The sequence below is a fragment of the Eumetopias jubatus genome, unplaced genomic scaffold, assembly GCF_037043125.1.
Source record: "Eumetopias jubatus isolate StellerSeaLion01/CBP00866 unplaced genomic scaffold, mEumJub1_p1.0 scaffold_7, whole genome shotgun sequence".
NCBI classification, from domain to species: domain Eukaryota; kingdom Metazoa; phylum Chordata; class Mammalia; order Carnivora; family Otariidae; genus Eumetopias; species Eumetopias jubatus.
The window spans coordinates 90,905,342-90,929,568 of NW_028274813.1; the positions used below are offsets into that span (position 1 = coordinate 90,905,342).

The 24,227-nt window shown below is 34.6% G+C and overlaps 1 protein-coding gene across 1 annotated transcript in view; it reads right to left on the reverse strand.

Annotated features, from left to right (window-relative positions):
* The window catches only part of FAM227B (family with sequence similarity 227 member B), a 220,773-nt gene that overhangs the window by 182,789 nt on the left and 13,757 nt on the right, over nt 1-24,227 (reverse strand). The window contains exons 5-8 of the mRNA XM_088024783.1: nt 21,047-21,082; nt 20,481-20,585; nt 17,026-17,124; nt 2,413-2,514 (exon numbers count right to left, since the gene is read on the reverse strand). Coding sequence (XP_087880909.1) covers nt 2,413-2,514; nt 17,026-17,124; nt 20,481-20,585; nt 21,047-21,082 — 342 coding nt within the window. The remainder of the gene's footprint in view (nt 1-2,412; nt 2,515-17,025; nt 17,125-20,480; nt 20,586-21,046; nt 21,083-24,227) is intronic.

The window sequence follows — 24,227 nt, forward strand, 5'->3', positions numbered from 1 at the left end:
TCATTTTTGCCCTTGCTTCCCTTGCCTTTGGCAATGTTTCTAGGAAGAAGTTGCTGTGGCTGAGGGCAAAGAGGTTGCTGCCTGTGTTCTCCTCTAGGATTTTGATGGGTTTCTGTCTCACATTTAGGTCTTTCATCCATTGTGAGTCTATTTTTGTGTATGGTGTTATGTGTCTGTTTTGGTGCCAGTACCCTGCTGTATTGATGATTACAGCTTTGTAATAGAGCTTGGGGTGAAGTCTGGAATTATGATGCCACTGGCTTTTCTTTTCTTTCTTTCTTTTTTTTTTTAAAGGATTTTATTTATTTATATGCCAGACAGAGAAGGAGAGTACAAGCAGGGGAAGTGGCAGGCAGAGGGAGAAGCAGGCTCCCCGCTAAGGAAGGAGCCCAGTGTGGGACTCAATCCCAGGACCTCGAGATCACAACCTGAGCCGAAGGCAGACAGATGCTCAACCATCTGAGCCACCCAGGCGCCCCGGCTTTGCTTTTCTTTTTCAACATTCCTCTGGCTATTCGGGGTCTTTTCTGGTTCCATACAAATTTTAGGATTATGTTCCATTTCTTTGAAAAAAGTAGATGATATTTTGATAGGGATTGCATTGAATGTGTAGATTGCTCTAGGCAGCATAGACATTTTCACAATATTTGTTCTTCCAATCCATGAGCATGGACCGTTCTTCCATTTCTTTGTGTCTTCCTCAATTTCTTTCATGAGTATTCTATAGTTTTCTGAGTACAGATCCTTTGCCTCTTTGGTTAGATTTATTCCTAGGTATCTTACAGTTTTGGGTGCAATTGTAAATGGGATTGACTCCTTGACTTCTCTTTCTTCTGTCTTGTTCTTGGTGTATAGAAATTCAACTGATTTCTGTGCACTGACTTTATATCCTGCCAATTTACTGAATTCCTGTATAAGTTCTAGCAGTTTTGGGGTGGAGTCTTTTGGGTTTTCCACAAAAAGTATCAGATCATCTGCAAAGAGTGAGACTTCAGCTTTCTTCTTTGCCAGTTCAATGCCTTTTATTTTGTTGTTGTTGTTGTTGTTGTCTGATTGCTGAGGCTAGGACTTCTAGTACTATGTTGAACAGCAGTGGTGATAGTGGACATCCCTGCTATGTTCTGACCTTAGGGGGAAAGCTCTCAGTTTTTCTCCACTGAAAATGATATTCGCTGTGGGTTTTTCATAGACAGCTTTTATGATATTGAGGTATGTACCTCTGTCCCTACACTGTGAAGAGTTTTAATCAAGAAAGGATGCTGTACTTTGTCAAATGCTTTTTCTGCATCTATTGAGAGAATCATAGGACTCTTGTTCTTTCTTTTATTAATGTATTGTATCACATTGATTGATTTGTAGATGTTGAACCAACCTTGCAGCCCAGGAATAAATCCCACTTGGTCATGGTGAATAATCCTTTTAATGTACTGTTGCATCCTATTGGCTAGTCTTTTGGTGAGAATTTTTGCATCCATGTTCATCAGGGATATTGGTCTGTAATTCTCCTTTTTGGTGGGGTCTTTGTCTGGTTTTGGTCAAGGTAATGCTGGCCTCAGAAAATCAGTCTGGAAGTTTTCCTTCCATTTCTATTTTTTTGAACAGTTTCAGAAGAATAGGTATTAATTCTTCTTTAAATGTTTGGTAGAATTCCCCTGGGAAGCCATCTGGCCCTGGGTTCTTTGCTGGGAGATTTTTGATTATTGCCTCCATTTCCTTACTGGTTATGGGTCTGTTCAGGTTTTCTATTTCTTCCTGGTTCAGTTTTGGTAGTTTATACTTCTCTAGAAATGCATCCATTTCTTCCAGATTGTCTGATTTGCTGGCATATTCCTACACATTTTCATTTCTCGTTACTTAAGAACACAAATTCTTTTAATCAATCCTATTCACTGGTTATTATACTAACAAAAACATAAAACAAACATTTGATTATAAATATATCCATTGTCATTTACTGTAACAGGTACTTAGTCCTTATGTAAAACACAAACTTCTCAAGTCCTCTTAAACAGATCAAAAGATACATTATAAAGTAAAAGAAAAATGATAATTTTATAGGTAAACAAAAAACCAAGAATATACACAGAATAAGATAGTAGTTTTTAAATTATCAATATGCAAACAAAATACCTATAGCACACTAAGGAGATTCTGTAAGACTTTTAGACAAGGGAATACAATATAATGAGGGGGAAACATAACATAACTTTTAAAACATGACTATTACTTACTTTACTTCAGGAAATTTGCTTTCAAAGTAACAAAATATGTTCTAATAGGTTTAAGTAAACCTATTAGGTTCTAATTTATTTAAATAAAATAACTATTTTTTAAAATTTCATTTGTTCAAAAAAAATAAAATTTCATTTGTTCTAAAAATGCTTAGTGTAACCAGTTAATTTCTATGTTTACCTGAAGGAATGCATCTTTTCGACTTGTAGGGATGCTCATGAAAAGTATCGCATAACTTTCTGAAATTCTGTCAAACAAGGAATCTTGATTTTCTCTGTCAGGCTTAAAAAATAAAACATGTATGAGATTAAAAACATAAATATTACAATTTAAAATTGGAATTTGTACACATAATGTCAGTAATTTTTTTTATTCTTAAAAGGCAGATCAGTTGCTGCAGTGAGAATGAGCATGGGTTTGGTACCATGCAGAGCTGAATTTGAATACTGGCTTTGTCATTCATTAGTTGCCTTACCCTGGGCTAGTTAATCAGTCTTAGTTTCCTCATCTGCCAAATGTATGTAAAATATGCATATGTAGTAAAATAAGGACAAGAATCATGTTTAGTTTGGCTTTGTTAATTCAAGCACTTAGCACAGTGCCTGGCACACAGAAAGCATGCAAACATTTGATGAGTTAATTGAAGGTGCCTGCATTAAAGCTGGCATGTAGAGGCAATCAATGATTATTACTTTCTCTTGTCCTATATCTGCTCCAACTCTATCATTATCCAGTAACTCAGTATGAAATTAAAGCACTTACTAGGATGAGACAAGCACAGCCAGAACTAGTAAAATTGTGACATGATGGCTAAACTAAGACATAGTAAATATGTTGTAAGAAGAAAGAATGTATAGACAATAATAATGTCAATATTATAGTAAAGTCCTGATAGGATGAGCTTGGGAAAATGACATAGTAGGGAGTTCCTGAGCTCACCCCATCCACATTTACAATTAGATACCATCCATATCCAAGTTAGTAAACCAGAGCTCAATCTGAAGACTGGCAGAACGAACTCTGCAAATAAATTTAGAGACGAAATTGCCTCTGAAACATTAGGAAGGTCAGAAAGGTGGAGAGAGACTGCCCTCAGGAGGGAGGGAGCTGCTTGCCTGAAGAGGGCAGAGAAATGGGCTCTCACAACAGGCAGTTCACACAGGGAAAACTAATCTCCATAACATTTGGCTTTAAAAACTGAAAGGGCTGAATTCCTCCTGTTTGTATAACCAGTGCTTTAAAAGTCACCTGCCTCAGCACTGGGTAAGCCAGGAGGTCAAGTGATAGCTGAGTCATCACCCTTAAAGGGACAGCAGCCTGTACAAAGAGGCAACATAAAAATGACAGTTTACACAAGGCTGGGGGCAAATGGGAAACAAATCTGTTCATACTGACTTCAGATGTGTTGGTGGACTTCTCCAAAAATGAGGGAGCTGGCAGGCGCCTTTTCCTTCCTCACTTCCCAGCATAAATACAAAACCACCTGTGGGAGGCAAGGCGATAAAGACACTTATAGCCTTGGCCCAGGGCCCAGGGCTCAGGGCAAATTTTGTTAAAGCTGCGTGTGTGCCTTGTCCAGCAGCACAGCTGCTGCTGTGTGCCACACCCAGCCACCACACCATGCCTAGCTGCATGCCCCTAGCCACTATCACATGCTGGGCCCAGCCTTATGCTTCCAGCAGCCCTGGCACACAGTTCTCAGGTAAAGCAGCACGTTGGGGGATCCAGCATAGGCCTAGTGGCCCAATGCAAATCTTGCTAACACTGTTGCCCCACTTCCAAGTTCCCCTGCAGGCAAGTCCCCTCAGAACTGGCCTGCCTGAGTCCCACCTACACCACAGAGAGGAAGTACAGCCCACAACAGGCAGAGTCAGTACAAATGACTGCACAGAAAGGAAACGTGACTCAAACACAACAGCAGGTTATAAGCAAAACACATAGGATACTCTCCTTAAGTGCCAGGTTCTGGTGAACAGGGGACACTGCACTGTAGGGCACTCTAGGGTCTCCCCTTCATAAAGTCACTACTTTCAAGAGCAGAAGACATAGCTGACTCTCTTAACACAGAGAGGTAGACAAAATGAGAAGACAGAGAAATTTATCCCAAATGAAAGAACAGGACAAGGCCATAACCAGAGATCTAAGCAAAACAGATATAAGTAAGACACCTGATGAAGCATTTAAAATAATGATCATAAGGATACTCACTGGAATTGAGAAGAGTGGAAGATATGAGTGAAAGCCTTAACACAGAGATAAGGAATAACATAGTGGAGATAAAGGGCTTAGTAAATGAAATGAGAAAGACACTTGATGGAATGAATAACAGGATGTCAGAAGCAGAAGAATGAATTAATGAGAGAAAAGACAGAGTAATGGAAAGTAATCAAGCTTAACAAAAGAGAGAAAAAAGTTATGCAAAACTAGAAAAGACTTGGGAACTCAATGACTCCATCAAATGCAATAATATTCGTATTATAGGAGTCCCAAAAAAAGAGAAAAAAGGGGCAGAAAATTTATTTGAAGAAATAACAGTTGAAAACTTCCCTACTCTGGGGAAGGAAACAAATGTCCAGATCCAGGAGACACTAAGACTCCTATCAAAATCAATAAAAGCAGACCCACACCAGACATATTATAATTAATTTTGCAAAATATAGTGATAAAGAAAAAAAAATCTTAAAAGCAGCAAGCCTAAAGAAGTCAGTAACTTACAAGGGAAAACCCATAGCGTTAGCAGGAAATTTTACAACAGAAACTTTTTAAGCCAGAAGAAGAGAGTGGCATGATATATTCAAAGTGCTGAAGGGGAACAATCTGCAGCCAGGAATACCCTATTCAACAAGACTATCATTCAGAGTATAAGGAGAGATAAAGAGTTTCCCAGACAAACCAAAACTAAAGGAGTTTGTGACCACTAAATCAGCCCCGCAAGAAATACTAAAGGGGACTCTTTGAGTGGAAAGGAGAGATCAAAAGTGACAGTATAACACAAAACAGGGAACACAAAAGTAATAAAAATGAATATTTCTATAAAAAATAGTCAAGGATATAAAATATACAATATACCTAAAATGTGGGCAGAGGGAAGGAATAGGTTCAAATTTTAACAACCATCAATTTAATATGGACTGATATATGCAGAAGAGGTTGTATGCAAACCTAATGGTAACAATATGCCAAAACAACTAATAAATATACCAAAAACAAAGGGAAAAAAATCCAAATATATCACTAAAAAAATCACCAAAACATGAGAGAAAGACAAGAAAGGATCAGAGAAAATCTTCAAAGACAACCACAAAACAAGTAATGAAATGGCAACAAATGCATATCTATCAATAGTTACTCTAAATTTAAATGGACTAAATGCTCCAATCAAAATACATAGGGTGACAGAATGGATAAAAAAAAAATAAGACCCACCTATATGCTGCCTACAAGAGACACATTTTAGACTTAAGGTATCTGCAGATTCAAAGTGAAGGGATGGAGAAACAGCTATTATGCAAAGGATGTGGATGTCAAAAGAAAGCCAGAGTAGCAATAGTTAAATATAGGACAAAACAGACTTTAAAACAAAGGTTGTAACAAGAGGCAAAGAAGGACATGATACAATAATAAAGGGGACAATCCAACAAGAAAATATAACAATTGTAAATATTGATGCACCCAACATAGGAGCATCCAGATACATAAAATAGTTAATAACAACCATAAAGGAACTAATCAGTAATATAATAGTAGTAGAAGACTTTAACACCCCACTTATATCAATGGACAGATCATATAGACAGAAAATCAACAAGGAAAAAATAGCTTTGAATGACGTACTGGACTAGATGGGTTTAACAGATATAGTCAGAACATCCCACCCTAAAACAGCAGAATACAGATTCTTTTTAAGTGCACATGGAACATTCTCCAGAATAGATAACGTATTAGCCCAGAAAACCAGCCTCAACAAATTTAAGATCGAAGTCATACCATGCATCTTTTCTGATCACAATGCTATGAGAATAGAAGTCAACCAAAGGAAAAAATCTAGAAAGACCACAAATAAATGGAGGTTAAATAGAATGCTACTAAACAATGAATGGATCAACCAGGAAATAAAATAAGAAATAAAAAAGTACAAGGAAACAAATGAAAATGAAAACACAGCGGTCCAAAAACCTTGGGATGCAACAAAAGTGTTTCTAAGAAGGAAGTTTATAGCAATACAGTCCTATCTCAAGAAAGAAGAAAAATCTCAAATAAACAACAAAACCTTACATCTAAAGGAGCTAGAAAAAGAACAACAAATAAAATCTAAAACCAGCAGAAGGAAGGAAATATAAAGATTAGAGCAGAAATAAATGATACAGAAACTAAAAAAAAAAAAAAAAAATAGACCAGGTCAATGAAACCAGGAGCTGATTCTTTGAGAAAAAAAAAAAAAATCAATAAAATTAATAAACTTCTTCTTTGCTGATTTGGATGCATTTTATTTCTTTTTGTTGTCTGATTGCTGAGGCTAGGATTTTTAGTACTATTTTGAATAGCAGTGGTAATAGTGGACATCCCCGCTGTGTTCCTGACCTCGGGGGAAAAGGTCTCGTTTGTTTTTCCCATTAAGAATGGTATCCGCTGTGGGTTTTTCATAGATGGCTTTTATGATATTGAAGTATGTACCTCTATCCCTAGCACTGTGAAGAGTTTTAATCAAGAAAGGATGCTGTACTTTGTCAAATGCTTTTTCCCCATCTATTGAGAGGATCATATGGCTCTTGTTCTTTCTCTTACTAATGTAGTATATCACATTGATTGATTTGCAGATGTTGAACCAAACTTGCAGCCCAGGAATAAATCCCACTTGGTCATGGTGAATAATCCTTTTAATGTACTGTTGGACCCTATTGGCTATTTTGGTGAAAAATTTTTGCATCCATGTTCGTCAGGGATATTGGTCTGTAATTCTCCTTTTTGATGGGGTCTTTGGTTTTGGTCAAGGTAATGCTGGCTTCATAAAACGAGTTTGGAAGATTTCCTTCCATTTCTATTTTTTGGAACAGTTTCAGAAGAATAGGTATTAATTCTTCTTTAAATGTGTGGTAGAATTCCCCTGGGAAGCCATCTGGCCCTGGGCTTTTGTTTGTTGGGAGATTTTTGATTACCACTTCAATTTCCTTACTGGTTATGGGTCTGTTCAGGTTTTCTATTTCTTCCTGGTTCAGTTTTAGTAGGTTATACTTCTCTAGGAATGCATCCATTTCTTCCAGATTGCCTAATTTGTTGCATATAGTTGTTCATAATATGTTCTCATAATTGTTTGTATTTCTTTGGTGTTGGTTGTGATCTCTCCTCTTTCATTCATATTTTATTTATTTGGGTCCTTTCTCTTTTCTTTTTGATAAGTCTGGCCAGGGGTTTATCAATCTTGTTAATTCTTTCAAAAAACAAGCTCCTAGTTTCGTTGATCTGTTCTACTATTCTTTTGGTTTCTATTTCATTGATTTCTGCTCTGATCTTTATTATTTCTCTTCTCCTGCTGGGTTTAGGCTTTATTTGCTGTTCTTTCTCCAGTTCCTTTAGGTGTAGGGTTAGGTTGTGTATTTGAGACCTTTCTTGTTTTTTGAGAAAGGCTTGTAGTGCTATATACTTCCCTTTTAGGACCACATTTGCTGCATCCCAAAGATTTTGAACAGTTGTGTTTTCATTTGCATTTGTTTCCATGAATTTTTAAAATTCTTTAATTTCCTGGTTAATTCATTCTTTAGTAGGATGTTCTTTAGCTTCCATGTATTTGAGTTCTTTCCGATTTTCCTCTTGTGACTGAGTTCTAGTTTCAAAGCATTGTGGTCCAAAAATATGCAGAGAATTACCCTAATCTTCTGGTACCAGGTGAGAACTGATTTGTGACCCAGGATGTGATCTATTCTGGAGAATGTTCTATATGCAGTAGAGAAGAATGTGTGTTCTGTTGCTTTAGGATGGAATGTTCTGAATATATCTGTTAAGTCCATCTGGCCCAGTGTGTCATTCAAAGCCCTTATTTCCTTCTTGATCTTCTGCTTAGATGATCTGTCCATTGCAGTGAGGGGGGTGTTAAAGTCCCCTACTATCATTGTATTATTATCGATGTGTATCTTTGATTTTATTAATTGGCTTATGTAATTGACTGCTCCCATATTAGGAGCATAAATATTTACAATTGTTAGATCTTCTTGTTGGATACATCCTTTAAGTATGATATTGTGTCCCTCTACATCTCTTACTACAGTCTTTGATTTAAAATCCAATTTGTCTGATACAAGGAGTGCCACCCCAGGTTTCTTTTGATGTCCATTAGCATGATAAATGGTTTTCCACCCCCTCACATTAAATTTGGAGGTGTCTTTGGGTCTAAAATGAGTCTCTTGCAGACAGCATATCGATGGGCCTTGCTTTTTCATCCAATCTGATACCCTGTGCCTTTTGATTGGGGCATTTAGCCCATTTACACTCAGAGTAACTACTGAAAGACTCAACCTAAAATTCTGAGAACTCATACAGGAATTCAGTAAAGTGGCAGGATATAAAATCAATGCACAGAAATCTGTGGCATTCCTATACACCAAGACAGAAGAATGAGAAATTAAGGAGTTGATCCCATTTACATTTGCACCCAAAACAGTAAGACAGCTAGGAATAAATCTAACCAAAGAGGCAAAGGATCTGTACTCAGAAAACTATAGAATACTCATGAAAGAAATTGAGGAAGACACAAAGATGGAAGAACGGTCCATGCTCATGGATTGGAAGAACAAATATTGTGAAAATGTCTATGCTACCTAGAGCAATCTACACATTCAGTGCAATCCTTATCAAAATATCATCAACTTTTTTCAAAGAAATGGAACAAACAATCCTAAAATTTGTATGGAACCAGAAAAGACCCCGAATAGCCAGAGGAATGTTGAAAAAGAAAAGCAAAGCTGGTGGCATCACAATTCCAGACTTCAAGCTCTATTACAAAGCTGTAATCATCAAGACAGTAGGGTACTGGCACAAAAACAGACACATAGATCAATGGAACAGAATAGAGAGCACAGAAATGGACCCTCAACTTTATGGTCCACTAATCTTTGACAAAGCAGGAAAGAATGTCCAATGAAAAAAGACAGTCTCTTCAACAAATGGTGTTCGGAAAATTGGACAGCCACATGCAGAAGAATGAAACTGGACCATTTTCTAACACCATACAAAAAAATAGACTCAAATGAATGAAAGACCTAAATGGGAGACAGGAATCCATCAATATCCTAGAGGAGAACACAGGCAGCAACCTCTTCGACCTCGGCCACAGCAACTTCTTGCTAGACACATCTCCAAAGGCAAGGGAAACAAAGGCAAAAATGAACTACTGGGACTTTCATCTAGATAAAAAGCTTTTGCACAGCAAAGGAAATAGTTGACAAAATCAAAAGACAACTGACAGAACGGGAGAAGATATTTGCAAATGACATATCAGAAAAAGGGCTAGTATCCAAAACATATAGAGAACTTACCAAACTCAACACCCAAAGAACAAATAGTCCAATCAAGAAATGGGCAGAAGACATGAACAGACATTTCTGTAAAGAAGATAGGTCTCCTCAGGCAAGGGAAACAAAAACAAAAATAAATTATTGGTATTACATCAAAATAAAAAGCTTCTGCACAGCAATGGAAAAATCAACACAACTAAAAGGCAACCTACAGAAGGGGAGAAGATATTTGCAAATGACATATCTGATAAAAGGTTAGTATCCAAAATATATAAAGAAATTATAAAACTCAACACCCGAAAAACAAATAATCCAATTAAAAAATGGGCAGATGACATAAACAGACATTTCTCCAGAGAAGACATCCAGATGGCCAGCAGAGACATGAAAATATGTCCCTTATCATTTACCATCAGGGAAATGCAAATCAAAACTATAAGGACTTATCACCTTACTTCTATCAGAATGGCTAAAATCAACAACACAAGAAACAAAAGGTGTTGGAGAGGATGTGGAGAAATGGTAACCCTCCTGCACTGTTGATGGAAATGCAAACTGGTGCAGCCACTCTGCAAAACAGCATGGAGGTTCCTCAAAAAGTTAATCCAACTTATGATCCAACAATCCCACGACTGGGTATTTATCCAAAGAATACAAAAACACAATTCAAAGTGATACATACACCCGCATGTTTATGGCAGCATTATTTACAATAGCACAAATATGGGAAGCAGCCCAAGTGTCCATCAATGAGTGGATAAGGAAGATGTGATATATCGCAACGCAATACTATTCATCCATAAAAAAATGAAATCTTGCCATTTACAATGACATGGATGGAGCTAGAGTGTATAATGCTAAGTGAAGTGAGTCAGTCAGAGAAAGTTAAATACCCTATGATTTCACTTATATGTAGAATTTAAGAAACAAAACAAACGAGCAAAGGAAAAATAAGAGACACAGAGAGAGAAACCAAGAAATAGTCTTTTAATTATAGAGCACTGATGGTTACCAGAGGGGTGGGGATGGGGGTGTTGTGTTAAATAGATGATGGAGATTAAGGAGTGCAGTTATTGTAGGAGCACCAGGTGATATATGGAAGTGCTGAATCACTATATTGTATACCTGAAACTAATATAACATTTATGTTAACTGGAATTAAAATAAAAACTTTAAAATAAAGCACTAGCATCCTGAATTCTTGCTCTATTAAGCAATGCAAAAATGAATTAGAGTCTACATACATGAATTAACTAATAAAAATAAAGAGTCCAAATTTATCTATGATGTCACTTACAGAAGCACAAACTGGCATTAATCAATTTTGGTAATAAACACCAAAAATTATCAAATTTAGTCATAGTTTTCTACAAAATTGGCAAGCCAAATGAGCTGGGATTCATAAATGCATAGGATCTTAGACCTAAAATGGAAGTTGGTTACCACCTACCTTAAATCCCTCTATTTTAGTGATTGCATTAATGTTCAGAAAGATTAAGAGGTTTAAGATTATACAGTTAAGTAATTGAGAGCCAGACCAAAATCTAGATCTCCTAAGACCCAAAAGAGCTCCCATACTTGTGTAATAAGTTTATGGAAGGACAAAATAGCAAAAATAATAAATATTAATAGTTAGCAATGTTTGTAATAGACAGTGGTTCTAAGATACAGGGTTGTGTTAGAATTAAATGAGATCCTATATATATATGTAATTTAGTAGTCAAGAAATTTAGCATGCTTCAACTATACAATCTATACTTAACATGTATGAAGAATAGAAATTATCTCAAACAGAAAGTTCCAGAATATATATTTAAATAATATAAGTCAACCTAGTGCCCATACCATAAATACCTCCACAGGAGACTAAACGCCAAGATGGTATGGTCATTTTTAATAAATATTTTGGTATGGGGGCGCCTGGGTGACTCAGTTAAACTTCTGCCTTCGGCTCAAGTCATAATCTCAGGGTCCTAGGATTGAGCCCCACATTGAGCTTCCTGCTCAGCAAGAAGTCTGCTTCTCTCCCTCCCTCTGCTCATCCTTCCCACTTTGTGCTTGCTCACTCTCTCTCTCAAAAATAAATAAATAAAATCTACTAAATAACTTAGTAGCTAAATATTTCGGTATGCTTGAAAAGAAATTGTGTCCTGCAGCTGTTGAGTATTCAGGTTACCAGCATATCCATTAGATCAAGCTATTTAACATATATTAAACCATACTTGCATTCTGGGAATAAATCCCATTGGTCAGAGTATATAATCCTTTAATATGCTGCTGAATTGAGCTTGCTGGTGGCTTGTTGAGGATTTTTGCATCAATATTCATCAAAGAGGATATTGGTGTATAGATTTTTTTGTCTCTTATAGTATCTTTGGCTTTGGTATCAGGGAAATGCTGGCCTCATAGAATAAGTTAGGAAATGTTCCCTTGTCTTTGATTGTTTGGAAGAGTTTGAGAAGATTAGTATTAATTCTTTTATCTTGCTAGAATTCATCAGTGAAGCCACCTGGTAGAGGGCTTTCCTTTGTTGGGAGGTTTCTGTTAACTGATTCAATCTCCTTACTAGTTAGTTATAGGTCTACTCAGATTGTCTATTTCTTCACGATTTAGTTTTGGAAAATGGCATGTTTCTAGGAATTTGTCCATTTCCATATAGGTTACCCAATTTTGTTATCATACCTTTGTTCATAGTATTCTTATAATCCTTTTTATTTCTTTGGTGATAGTAATGTTCCTACTTTCATTTCTGATCTTAGTAATTTGAGTCCTTTGTTTTTTTCTTAGTCAATCTAACTGAAGTTTTGTCAATTTTGTTGATCTTCTCAAAGAACAAACTTTTGGTTTTGTTGATTTTCTCTATTGTTTTTCTATTCTCTATTTTGTCTCCATTCTAATCTTTATTATATCATTCTTTCTGCTAGTTTAGGGTTTAATTTGTTCTTCTTTTTCTAGTTCCTTAATGTGTAAAGTTAGGTTGTTGATTTGAGATATTGTTTTAAAATGTGTTTACAGCTATAAATTTTTCTCTTAGCATTGCTTTTACGACATCTCATAAGTTTTGTTATGTTGTGTTTTTGTTTTCATTTGTCTCATGGTATTTTATAATTTCTCTTGTGATTTCTTCTTTGACCTTTGCTTATTTAGGAACTCTTATACATTGATGATGGGAGTATTAATTTGTACACCCAGTTTGGAAACAATCTGGCATTATCTTGTTAAGCGAACATTTTCATACCTAACAACTCATCAATTCTATTCCTTTTTCATGTATTTTGTAATTTCTGTTTGAGGCGTGGACATCTTCATAAGATAGTAAAAACTAAGGTATTTATGCTTGGAAATAGGTGTGCTTCTTCTTCTGTTAGCCTCTAGGGGTTTGATTCAATTAAGTCAAGTGTTAAGCAGTATCTGGGTTTTATTTCTGCTATGCTTACTGTCTGTGAAACATAGGTTTCCAATTCATCTGCAATCACCTTGTTTTTAGGATTCCTGAAGGACCGGCTTTTGGCGTCATTGATTTTCTCAAATTCCTTCTTTGTTTTTCAGTTTTTCCTGTTATTAGTTGCCTCTCTGATCTTTATTATTTCCTTTCTTCTGCTCATTTTGGGTTTATTTTATTCCTCTTTTTCTAGTTTTTTATGATAGAAGCTGAGGTCATAGTTTTTGAGAACTTTACTTATTTCTAATATAGTTATTTTAGTCCTCTAAATTTCTAAATACTGCTTGAGTTACATCCCACAAATTTTATTTCATATTTTTAAAAGATATTTATTTATTTGAAAGAGAGAGAGAGTGAATGCATGAGCAGTGGGGGAGGGCCAGAGGGAGAAGCAGACTCCCACTGACCAGGGAGCCTGATGCAGGGCCTGATCCCAAGACCCAGAGATCATGACCTGAGCCAAAGGCAGATTCTTAACCGGCTGAGCCACCCAGGCACCCCACATCCCACAAATTTTAATGTGTATTTTCATTAAATTCAAAATACTTTCCAATTTCTCTATTGATTTCTGGTTTGACCCACAGTTACTGAGAAATATGTTATTTAGTTTCCAAATATTTGAGGATTTTCTGGATAGCTTTCTGTTGATTCATTTATAATATAATTCCATTTTGGTCTGAAAACATACTGTGTTTGACTTGAATTGTTTTAAATTTATTAGGATGTTTTCCTAGCCCAGAAAGTACTTGGTAAATATTTAATGTGTTCTGTTGTTGTTGGGAGGAATATTTAATAAATGTCAAATTAGATCAATTAAGCTAGTTGACAGTATTGCTCAAGTCTTCTATATCATTATTGGTTTTCTGTATAGTCTACCAATTATTGAGAATGAGGTATTGAAACACCTAAGTGTACTTATGAATTTTCCCATTTATCCTGAAGTTTTAAAAGTTTTTATTAAATGTGTTTCAAAGCATTTTTATTAGGTGCATATATATTTAGAATTGTTATGTTATATTGATGAATCAACCACTTTATCATCATACAATTACTCTCTTTTTCCCCTGGCAACATTCTTTGTTTTGAAATCTACTCTATATGATGAGTTCAAAAAAGTTGTTAATTTTATAGGTTATATTGCTTTTCTTTGTTGTTATATGGGTGGGAATGATGTGCTTTCCAGCTTTCTGAATCTTTTTGGAAGCCCAAGTCTCAAGGGCAATTTTTAAAAACATTAAGCATATTGAAATATCATTACTTTTACATAAACATCATTACTATTACAACAATAAAATTCTTCTAGTCAAACATCATCAGGGAAACTTTTGTCATTAGTCTATACATTGGCCAGCAATTTTTGGAACACTGTGTTCTCAAAATATAATAATAATAGTAACAATAACAACAATGATGATGGTGATGATAGATACATCCACTTAACACTTACTATATATGTAGCTCCATATAAACAAACAACTTTACATGCACTTTCTCATTTAACCCAACAAACATGTAAAGTAGGTGATTTTTTTATTTTATGAAAGATTTAGAGAGGTAAATAGCTATTCTAGGTCACATCATTTACTAACTGGGTAAACTTGTTTTTGAAAGCCAGATCTCTTAACTCTATTATATTGAATCTCATATTACATTATATAGTATTTCATAGTTTACTAGGTGTCTTCTTATTCATGTCACTTTTAATACAACATTCCTAGGGGAAAAAAGCAGGGTATATGTTATCTTCTACCTGTTTTGTTTTTTAGAGATAAGTGAGGCTCAGAGTGATTTTTTGACTAGCCCAAAGTCTCAAAATAACTACTTGGGAAAACAAGATTTAAATTCTAGTTTTCTGGATCCAACTTCAGTATTTTTTCTACTAGACCAAGTTATCACTAAATCATGGGCAATAAACAAAGGAAATTTGGTTTTATATTAATCATATAGCAATTACTGAAATAACTTTTAGAGCTACCATACTGAAGCATGCTATATTCTGGAATATGATTATATATTTTTTCATATTATACTTTTGGTAACTGAATTGAACAAGTGGTTCATGGTTTTACTATATTCCAGGTATAAAACCAGTACTATTTATTCTTCCAAAGTAGACAGAACTTATGTATTTTGCATCCATTTTAACATATATATTTATATATATCATATATATATTTAACAATAAACCCTCTTAGAAATAAAATCATAGATAAAATGCAATGAACTAAACAGAGGAAAGAGGAAGAGTTCTAGTTAAATAATGGAAAATCTGCTTCCATTTGATCTGGACCCCCAAATTGCCCCTTTCAGTTCCCCAGAACACTAGCAGAACACTGATCCAGCTGAATATATTGCTTCTCAAAACATGTCAAAAATCATGACACTAGAAATCTTATTAAATTATAATGTTTTAAAATTATTACTAAATTATTACATTTTAATTTCAGAAAGCTAGTTTCTACAGAATAGTTTAATTAAAGATAAAAAATTCTAGGGGCACCTGGGTGGCTCAGTTGGTTAGGCATCCAACTTTTAATCTCAGCTCAGGTCTTGATCTCAAGGTTGTGAGTTCAAGCCCCAGACTGGGCTCCCTGCTGGGCATGGAGACTACTTAAAAAAAAAAAAAAAGGAAATGATAAAAAATTCTAATTCCTTGTTATTCCAAAAATAAAGTTATAAATATAGTGAGTCATTAATATTTTTGTGTTAAGTCTGTGTTTGTTCAAAGCAATAAAATACTATTATTGCCTGACCAAAAAAATAAATAGAACACTGCTAAATTATGTTTCCTTCAAAAACTTGTTATATATAATCTCAACAGATTTAAGTGGGAATGTAATGTTTCTCTGTTTTCATGGAAAAACATAAATTCAGGATCCAGATCTACAGAAAGAAATTTCAGGTAATGAAACTCTTGATTTCACAAATTTCCCTCAGCAATTATCTTTGTATTACTGATATATACCATTTCCTATGCTTCATCCAGAGCTCCTAACAGTATCAGAAATATAGGACAGATACTCTTAACCTAGAGTTAGTCTAACCTATAGTTTATTCTAACATAAAGCACCAAATGAATGGTTTGTACCAATTTCTTCATGGTGTAAAATTCCTGTGACAATCCATAAGCAGATTTGTGTGAGCAATTTGAGCTGGGGAAAGGTGGAGAGTGGAGTCTATTTTCAGGCTTCCTTGATGGGGTGGCACACCTTCTTAAGGCTTAGACTGTGATCCCTGGGGCTGCTCTTATCTTCCACTCTCCAGATCCAGAAGCCACACAATACCACAATAAGTGTGGTATTCACCACTTTTTCCGGGCTCACATATTCTCTACCATAAGACTCATGTGCTGCTTATTTCCATTCTCTTATTGTTTTCCGGATACATTTCCCAAATAACCAGATGTCTTTTTTTTGTTAATCCTAATCAGAGTTTTTTACCTTTCCGAATCAAGTAAAGACCCTTTCTCCATCTGCTCTGTAGACTATTTTCCAAATGAAACTTCATTCAATGTCACTGATTTGCAGTGGGTTTTCTGTTTAGCTGTTTGTCAGCACATCATAGTACTAAGTTAAGCTACAACTTTATTATTCATTACACTGCTTGATTTCACTGATCTTTTTCTGATTAATGAAGACTCAGGATCTTTGAAATATATTGAAGTTTTAACTCCTCTGAAAGAACTCTAGATTTTAAACAGGATTTCTAACATATATGGAATACTAAAAGTCCAAGTTCTGTGAAAGGATCTAGAAAAATATTTTTTGTACTAGTGCCACCTCTACTAAAAAATTAACTGTGCCACAAATCAACTTAAAAAAAGAAGTTTAAAAAATAACATACCTTAAATTTATGCAGAAACCACCACCAAAAGGAATCATGTAAAAGAGCAATAGAGGCTTCTGAGAGAAAATGGGTCTTCCAGATTTTGAAAACCTTTTCCTATGGAACAAAAGATGCATGGAGGTCAAATTAAAGTCCATTATAAAACATGTTAATGCAAATAGACTTTATAAAAAGTATTCAGTGGTTATAGACTAGCATTTTTCAAAAGAAATTTAATTGTGCCATATATATATAATATTAAATTTTCTAGTAGCCACTTTATAAAAAGTGAAATTGATTTTAAGGATAAAATTTATTAAATCAAATATATTTAAAATGTTATCATTTCAACATATGGGCATTAAACTCTTAATGAAATATTTTGCATTCTTTTGTGGGAATAGGTCTTTCAAATATTGTATATATTTTATACTTACAGCACATCTCAATTTGAACAATAAATTTTCATCATAAATATTAGATCAGTATTCAGACTTCATAAATACAGTTGTGATTTTGCTCCAACTATAATTGAAAGTTTTCAATAACTGAATCAACTATTAGTTTTAAAATTTATATATAAATTAAAAGAAATAAAATTCATCAGTCACACTAACCACATTTCATATACTCAACAATTACATGTGCCTAGTAACTATTGAAATGACAGTGTAGGCTAGACAAAGAACAGCAATCTCCAAGGTACATGCTATAATTTCTAAAGACATATCTTTGAATTCTATCCCAACAAACCCCACCATAAGTCTAGACTCCATCTAAACAGAGTGTACTCTTAAAGAAAGTGATTAAAAAATTGTCACATAAGGTAAATCTTGGTTTGAATAGCCACATTCAGTAGATCATTTTTATCTTATTTATTTACTAAAAGTTTTTAAATACCAGATTCAATAGAGTTCAAGACTTACTTTAATGAAATCCATAGGTATGAATTCGTGTTCCTCAACACATGTCAACAAAAAGGACATCATGCAGACTTTTATACCAAAAAGATTACTTACATATTCTGTGGGGGCACTTCTCTTCCACAGGCCACTAATTATAATATGGAGTACATTGGTAACAGCTTCAATTTAGTACTTAGTACTTAACAGCTTAGATTTAGTATTTTTTCATTACAAAGAACATTTGTGAAATACATAAAAAAAAGTAGAAAATTGAAATATGGGGGAAAATAATGGCTTAAATTATTTGCAAATAAGCAAAGATGCTTTTCATTATACACTAACTCCATAATTATTTCTAAGTTTGGTTGTGTTTAGTATCACTAACTTCCTTTTTCAGTAAAATTTCAAATTCTTTAAAGTATATCAATATTTAGTCAAAACAACCAAAAAATTAAAATTGGCTAAAAAGCCCAAAATCCAGTTTAAAAAGTTAAATGGTTCTTTCCTCTCCCCTCCCGACTTTGTGATACTTTTTTGAGTCAAGTAAATGTAAACATACCTTAAAACTTAGATTATCTAACTTGGTTCTAACATTGAGTCTAGGTTGGATAAAATTACTTCTAATTTTCTCTTGAATTTCTATTCCTGTATATCAGTATGCCTGTGGCTTAGCTTGCTCCTCTTTTTTGTAATATAGGTCATTTTTCGCTCATTTTAATTCAATAAAATTTTTACTGAGCATCACCTGTAGCCACAGTTCTGTTCTGGGTGATACAGAGGATAATGACTGTATGCACAGGAATATGTTTTGATGGGTTTAGGTGAATTCATCAATTCTATGGATTCCCATACCTTCATTCATGTAACAGTAAACCTATAACCTTCTCTTTCCAAGTTTCAGATCCATAAGTTCAATCTCTTGGTCTGTTACTATAAACATTTCTATGAAATAACCTTTCCTGATATTTTTATTTTCCTACACTTATATTCTCTTCACTCTAATTTCATTACCTACTTATTTCAATGCCATTGCATTGTACATGCTATAGTAAGCCAATTTAAATTCTTTTTTTGAAATCAGGTAGGGGTATTAACAAATAAACACTGGTATCTATGCCCAGATATACCCAGATGCTTGTCATACTCCACCCACCCCCTACCCATATCTACTTCCACTCACTTCCCTATTTCTTTCAATAATGCCAGTATCCTCTAAATTAACCATATTAATAATTCCTCACAGTGTACATCTATGCCTTATTTATGTGACTGCCTTATGATTTGTGTTAGATGTACATGCATCCATATTTAAAATACAGTACCATCTTAGAACATGGAATGTTAGAATATTATAGATTACCCAGAACATTTATAAACTTATTTTAACAACAATAATTTATCAATTTCTTTTTATAACAATAAAACCTTTTTCCCAAGGAAATTGTGAAAATATAGTCAGAGAAACAAATAAATAGGCTCATAATCCAGGCATAACTACAATTAGCATCTATAGTTTTTCTCTACAAAAATGGGATCAGGTGATCACATAAAGGGGGCAGACTAAGCCTTTACTCTCACCAAAATCCCACAAAATATAAAAGAGAATTGAAAAACATTTGTATCAGTTTGGAAAATAAGAGAGAGTATCATTACTGAATCATTCTAGTTATAATTGCCAATTGAGGTGCTCTGTACTTGCCTAACTGAGGGGTAAACAGTCAATCACACTCTACTACTTGGAACATTGCATCTTGAAGAGAGTGAAAAAAAGGGCTTTAATGGTGGATTATGCTCGTTCTGATGAACTATAGTAGGAGAGAAAACAACAAGGATTTTGTGTTGAGAAATGAAGAGGCACAGGAAGGCTGGAGGTGAGGAATGGGGAAGGATGGAGAGGTGAGGGATGGGGAGGTGAGGGATGGACTTGGCCCCCTTCTAGGAGGGGTTTAGGTAATTCCAAGGCCAAGTCCATCCCAGAGAACTATCTGGAAGGAATCTGCCTGGGGTATAAGGAACACTGTTGAAGCCTGCAAGAAACAGAAACCCTGGTGGGTGACCACCTAATATTTAAGGGGGAAATCAATATCAGGTACCACCCAAATCTCATCCTACCCTTGGCAAAACAATGGGCAATGATCTAGTTACTGTCCTATGCCTGCAGTTTTTCAATTTGCTATCTTATAGGGATACTACTCAAAAATTCCCCAGACACTTGGAAAAAGGTGGTGTTGTAGAGAAGGGCTCTCATAAATTATTCTGGGGTCAAAATAAGCAGACTAAAATCTCTTGAGCTGATAAAGCAGGCAGAGGGAGGGGGAAACACTCGTTACAGTCATATGCCAAGACAATGCACAGTAGCAACCTCAGACCCCTGAGGCAGTAACACAGAATCTAATACATTCTTTTCTGGTGATCAAAGCATTAAACATCACTGGTCTTTCCCTGCCAGACTTAAGGCCCTCAAAATTCAATCATGCTTATCACCTAATTTGTCATAGCTTTAAATAAAATTCTGATTTATGAAATCATATTCTCAAAATGTATCATACAATAAAAATGTTTACGTACATCAAAGTTACGGGCTTTTAAAATAAAAAGATAAATTCGTTCAGCATCCAAATGTCTGGGTAGTTGAGTAAGCTCATTTGTTTTGAATCCTGAGAAGCTGCAACCCTAGAAAGAGGGAAATATCACACAACAGTCATTACTTTACCCTTTCCAGTAAAGTCGTCTCACAGGACTACAGAAGACATAAATATTTAACCATAACTCATTAACATAATTATTTTACTTCCATTTATTAAAATAAGTGAAAACTATTTATCCTACTTTAAAAAAATCTTCCTATTTTCTGATTCTCTCAAATTAAGAGCCCTGGCATATTCATATGCCAAATCCAAAAGCAAGACAAAATCATATTTCAGAACCAACTTTGACAACTCAAATTATCAAGAATTTTAGCCAGACTACCCATAAAGAAAGACTAGGCAGAAGGAGAAAGCTTCTATGCCTGTTCCCACCTCTCTCTCAGAGCCCCATCTATATTTATAGCTACATCTATATTATTGTAAACATTCTTTATTTCTATATAATACTTCTGATACATAGTCTTATATAACAGAAATTTTAAATACCTCTACAGTCTTCTTTGTCTCCATTTCATCTGAAAGCTAGAAAACATTTAAATAAAATGTTTAAAATTCTAAAATTTTTATATTTTGTAAATTTGTTCAGTTAACTGTGTGTGTGTGTGTGTGTGTGTGTGTGTGTGTGTGTGTGTATCTCCTATTGAAGCCTAGAATGCTGTCACTGTGCTAGATGGTAGGAATACAAAGATGGTCCTTGCCCTCAGGCTAGTCATAGTTCAACAGGGGAATCAGATACATATACAAACAAAACAGAGAGATAAGGGCTATAATAGAAATATAAAACTACTTATTGCACTTTTGGTTCACTGAGAAATAGACTCTGAGGTGGAGTTTAGTATTCAGAATGTCTGCTGGGAGTGCCTTTGGGATCAACATCTACAGAAGGCAAGGGGAGAGGCATAATTGGGAAGTTGGAGAAATCAGCTATGATACAAGTCTAACAGCCTCAGTGGGCTCTAGAGCTGAAAGGGCCTATCATAGTTGTCCTGCATTGGGTTGAAAGAGCCAGGCCTTTCTGCCACCAACTTGATCAGTCACTGGATGTAGGTGGTTCCTGGAAGGGTATGTCTTTGGAAGAAGAAGTTCTCTGTAGGTGAAGCAACCCCAAAGGGGCTGACAGCTGAAGGGTGCCCCACTAACAGCACTCTTAGCAGCTAGGTCAACAGATTCTTCCTTGACGGGGAATCTGGGTGGTGCATCTCTATGACCACCATACTACTTTGCACAGAGAATAAGTAACCTTCTGTATACATTAGTTTTTGATCATCCAGACATGTTGATAAATTTATTAATTTCCACATCCCCACTTCTCCCAGAAATAACTAAGCTCACAGGCAAATCATACACATACACACACACAGTATACAAAACACACGTTATAGAGGAATTGACATAGGAAACAAATTTGAAAGAATGATAACAGATTGCTAACAGAAAGAGAATGACATTATTGTCATTTAAAAAAAGTATGCAAAGGAATAAAAAAAGAAAGATTATTTAGGGAAAATGAAATTAATTGTGATAAGAAAGAAGGCTGTATGCTTGAGAGCTACAGATATCATCAATCAATGAGGACGGGGTCAGATTTAGAAAGATGTTAATATTAATCTCAAAGTCCTGGCTTTATTCTGCAGGAAGCAAGGAAACACTGGAAGTTTTCAAAGAGCACAGTAATAGTAACACAAAACTAGTTCTTGATCATACAACCTGGAAAAGATACCACAAAAATATAAATAATATGTGTTAAAGTTCAAATAAAAAAATCAATAAAACACATTTAGCAATATAAATAATTAAAACTTTTGTTAGTATAATTCATCTATAGGTCATTGCAATAGATCCTTGAAAGTTATCTGATAAAATTCAAAAGTCAGAATTTTTGAAATTCGCTTGAAAATTAAAAAAAAATTACCAGTGTTTTCATGTTCCCACAACCTAGAATGGATTACTGTTGACATTTTAGTATTTGCTTATGACTATGTTATAAAATAAAATGTGAAATTTATATAATAAAGTATAAAGTTCAGATTCCCTTTTTTTACCATAATCTCTATAGTTCTATTCATGTGTTCCCCTTCCTTGAAAGAGTCACTATTATTTGTTTGGTTTGCATCCCTTCCATTCCATTAACATACTTTGACATATATGTGTACATATATTTAAAGAATATAAACATTTCTTGTGTGCTATTAAAAATTTAAAGAAATGGGGGGGGTGCCTGGGTGGCTCAGTCGTTAAGCGTCTGCCTTCGGCTCAGGTCATGATCCCAGGGTCCTGGGATTGAGCCTTGCATTGGGCTCCCTGCTCCATGGGAAGTCTGCTTCTACCTCTCCCACACCCCCTGCTTGTGTTCCCTCTCTCGCTGCCTGTCAAATAAATAAATAAAATTTTAAAAAATAAACAAATAAAATTTAAAGAAATGGTATCAACTGTACATATTATTTAGTAATTCACTTTTTTTCACTCAATATTACGTTTTGACAATCTACCCAAGTTGATATTTATGAAATCTGTCAACTTCCACACAGCTTTGTTACCAACCTACCTCTTCCCCTGTGGAAAATATAAATAATAATCAAATCAACTGAAGTGCATGGTTGACTTTTGCCAAACATCCAAAGAACAAATGTATATATACATATATATACACACACACACCTATACACACACACACACGCACACACACGCATATGCACACATACATACACACACATACACACATACATACACACATATACACACACATACACACACACATATATACAAAGAAAGTCTTCTTAAATATGGCACTAAAGGCAGAAAACTTCAAAAGAAAATTATAGATCCATAAAAATGTAAAATTCTACATAACAAAAAAAACCCTTTTAAAAGGCAACAAAGAAATACATATTACTGAAAGGGTTAATATTTTTAAAGCATAAACAGCTCTTTGAAATAAAAAAAAGAACAGCCAAAAAAAAAAGGCCAAATTTCATAAATAGGCAATTCACAGTAAAAGAAACACAAAGACTAAGAAAAACCTAAAGTATCAATTTCCTTATTAGTAAAACATATGCAACTGATAACATTTATGCTTATCAACCGTGCAAACCACAAAAAATAGAGTATTAAATGTTGACAAGGAAATGGATAAGAGATCAATCACAAATTGTTGTTATATTGTTATAAATTGGTACTGCCTTTCTAGAGAACAATTTGGCAATACGTATCAAAACACTTAGATTTTCACATTTCTTTTCCTATGTGGTTCCACTTCTGGAAATTTATGTTAAGAAAATAATCATGGACAAGCACAATCTTTAGTTCCAAATATGTTCACAACAGCTTTGTAAATAATAGTGAATAATGAAAACTACCTAAATGTCTAACTAAAGGGTTATTACATTAATTTACTTTTAAGATGGTGGAGAATATATATTAATGAAAATTTCATAATACATTTAATGAATTACAAATACATAATTTACTCTGAATTTTCTAAATTATTTTTTAAAATAAAATAAAAGAATGAAAGCAAAAACTAGATAGTGGCGTACATGCGATTTATCTATAAATGATAGAATTAGAGTGCTTATCCTTTCTACTGCTTATCTATTTCTTCTAATTTTCTAAAATGACTACTTTAGTCATAATCAGGAAAAAATAAAGTAATTTTGAAATTTGAAAA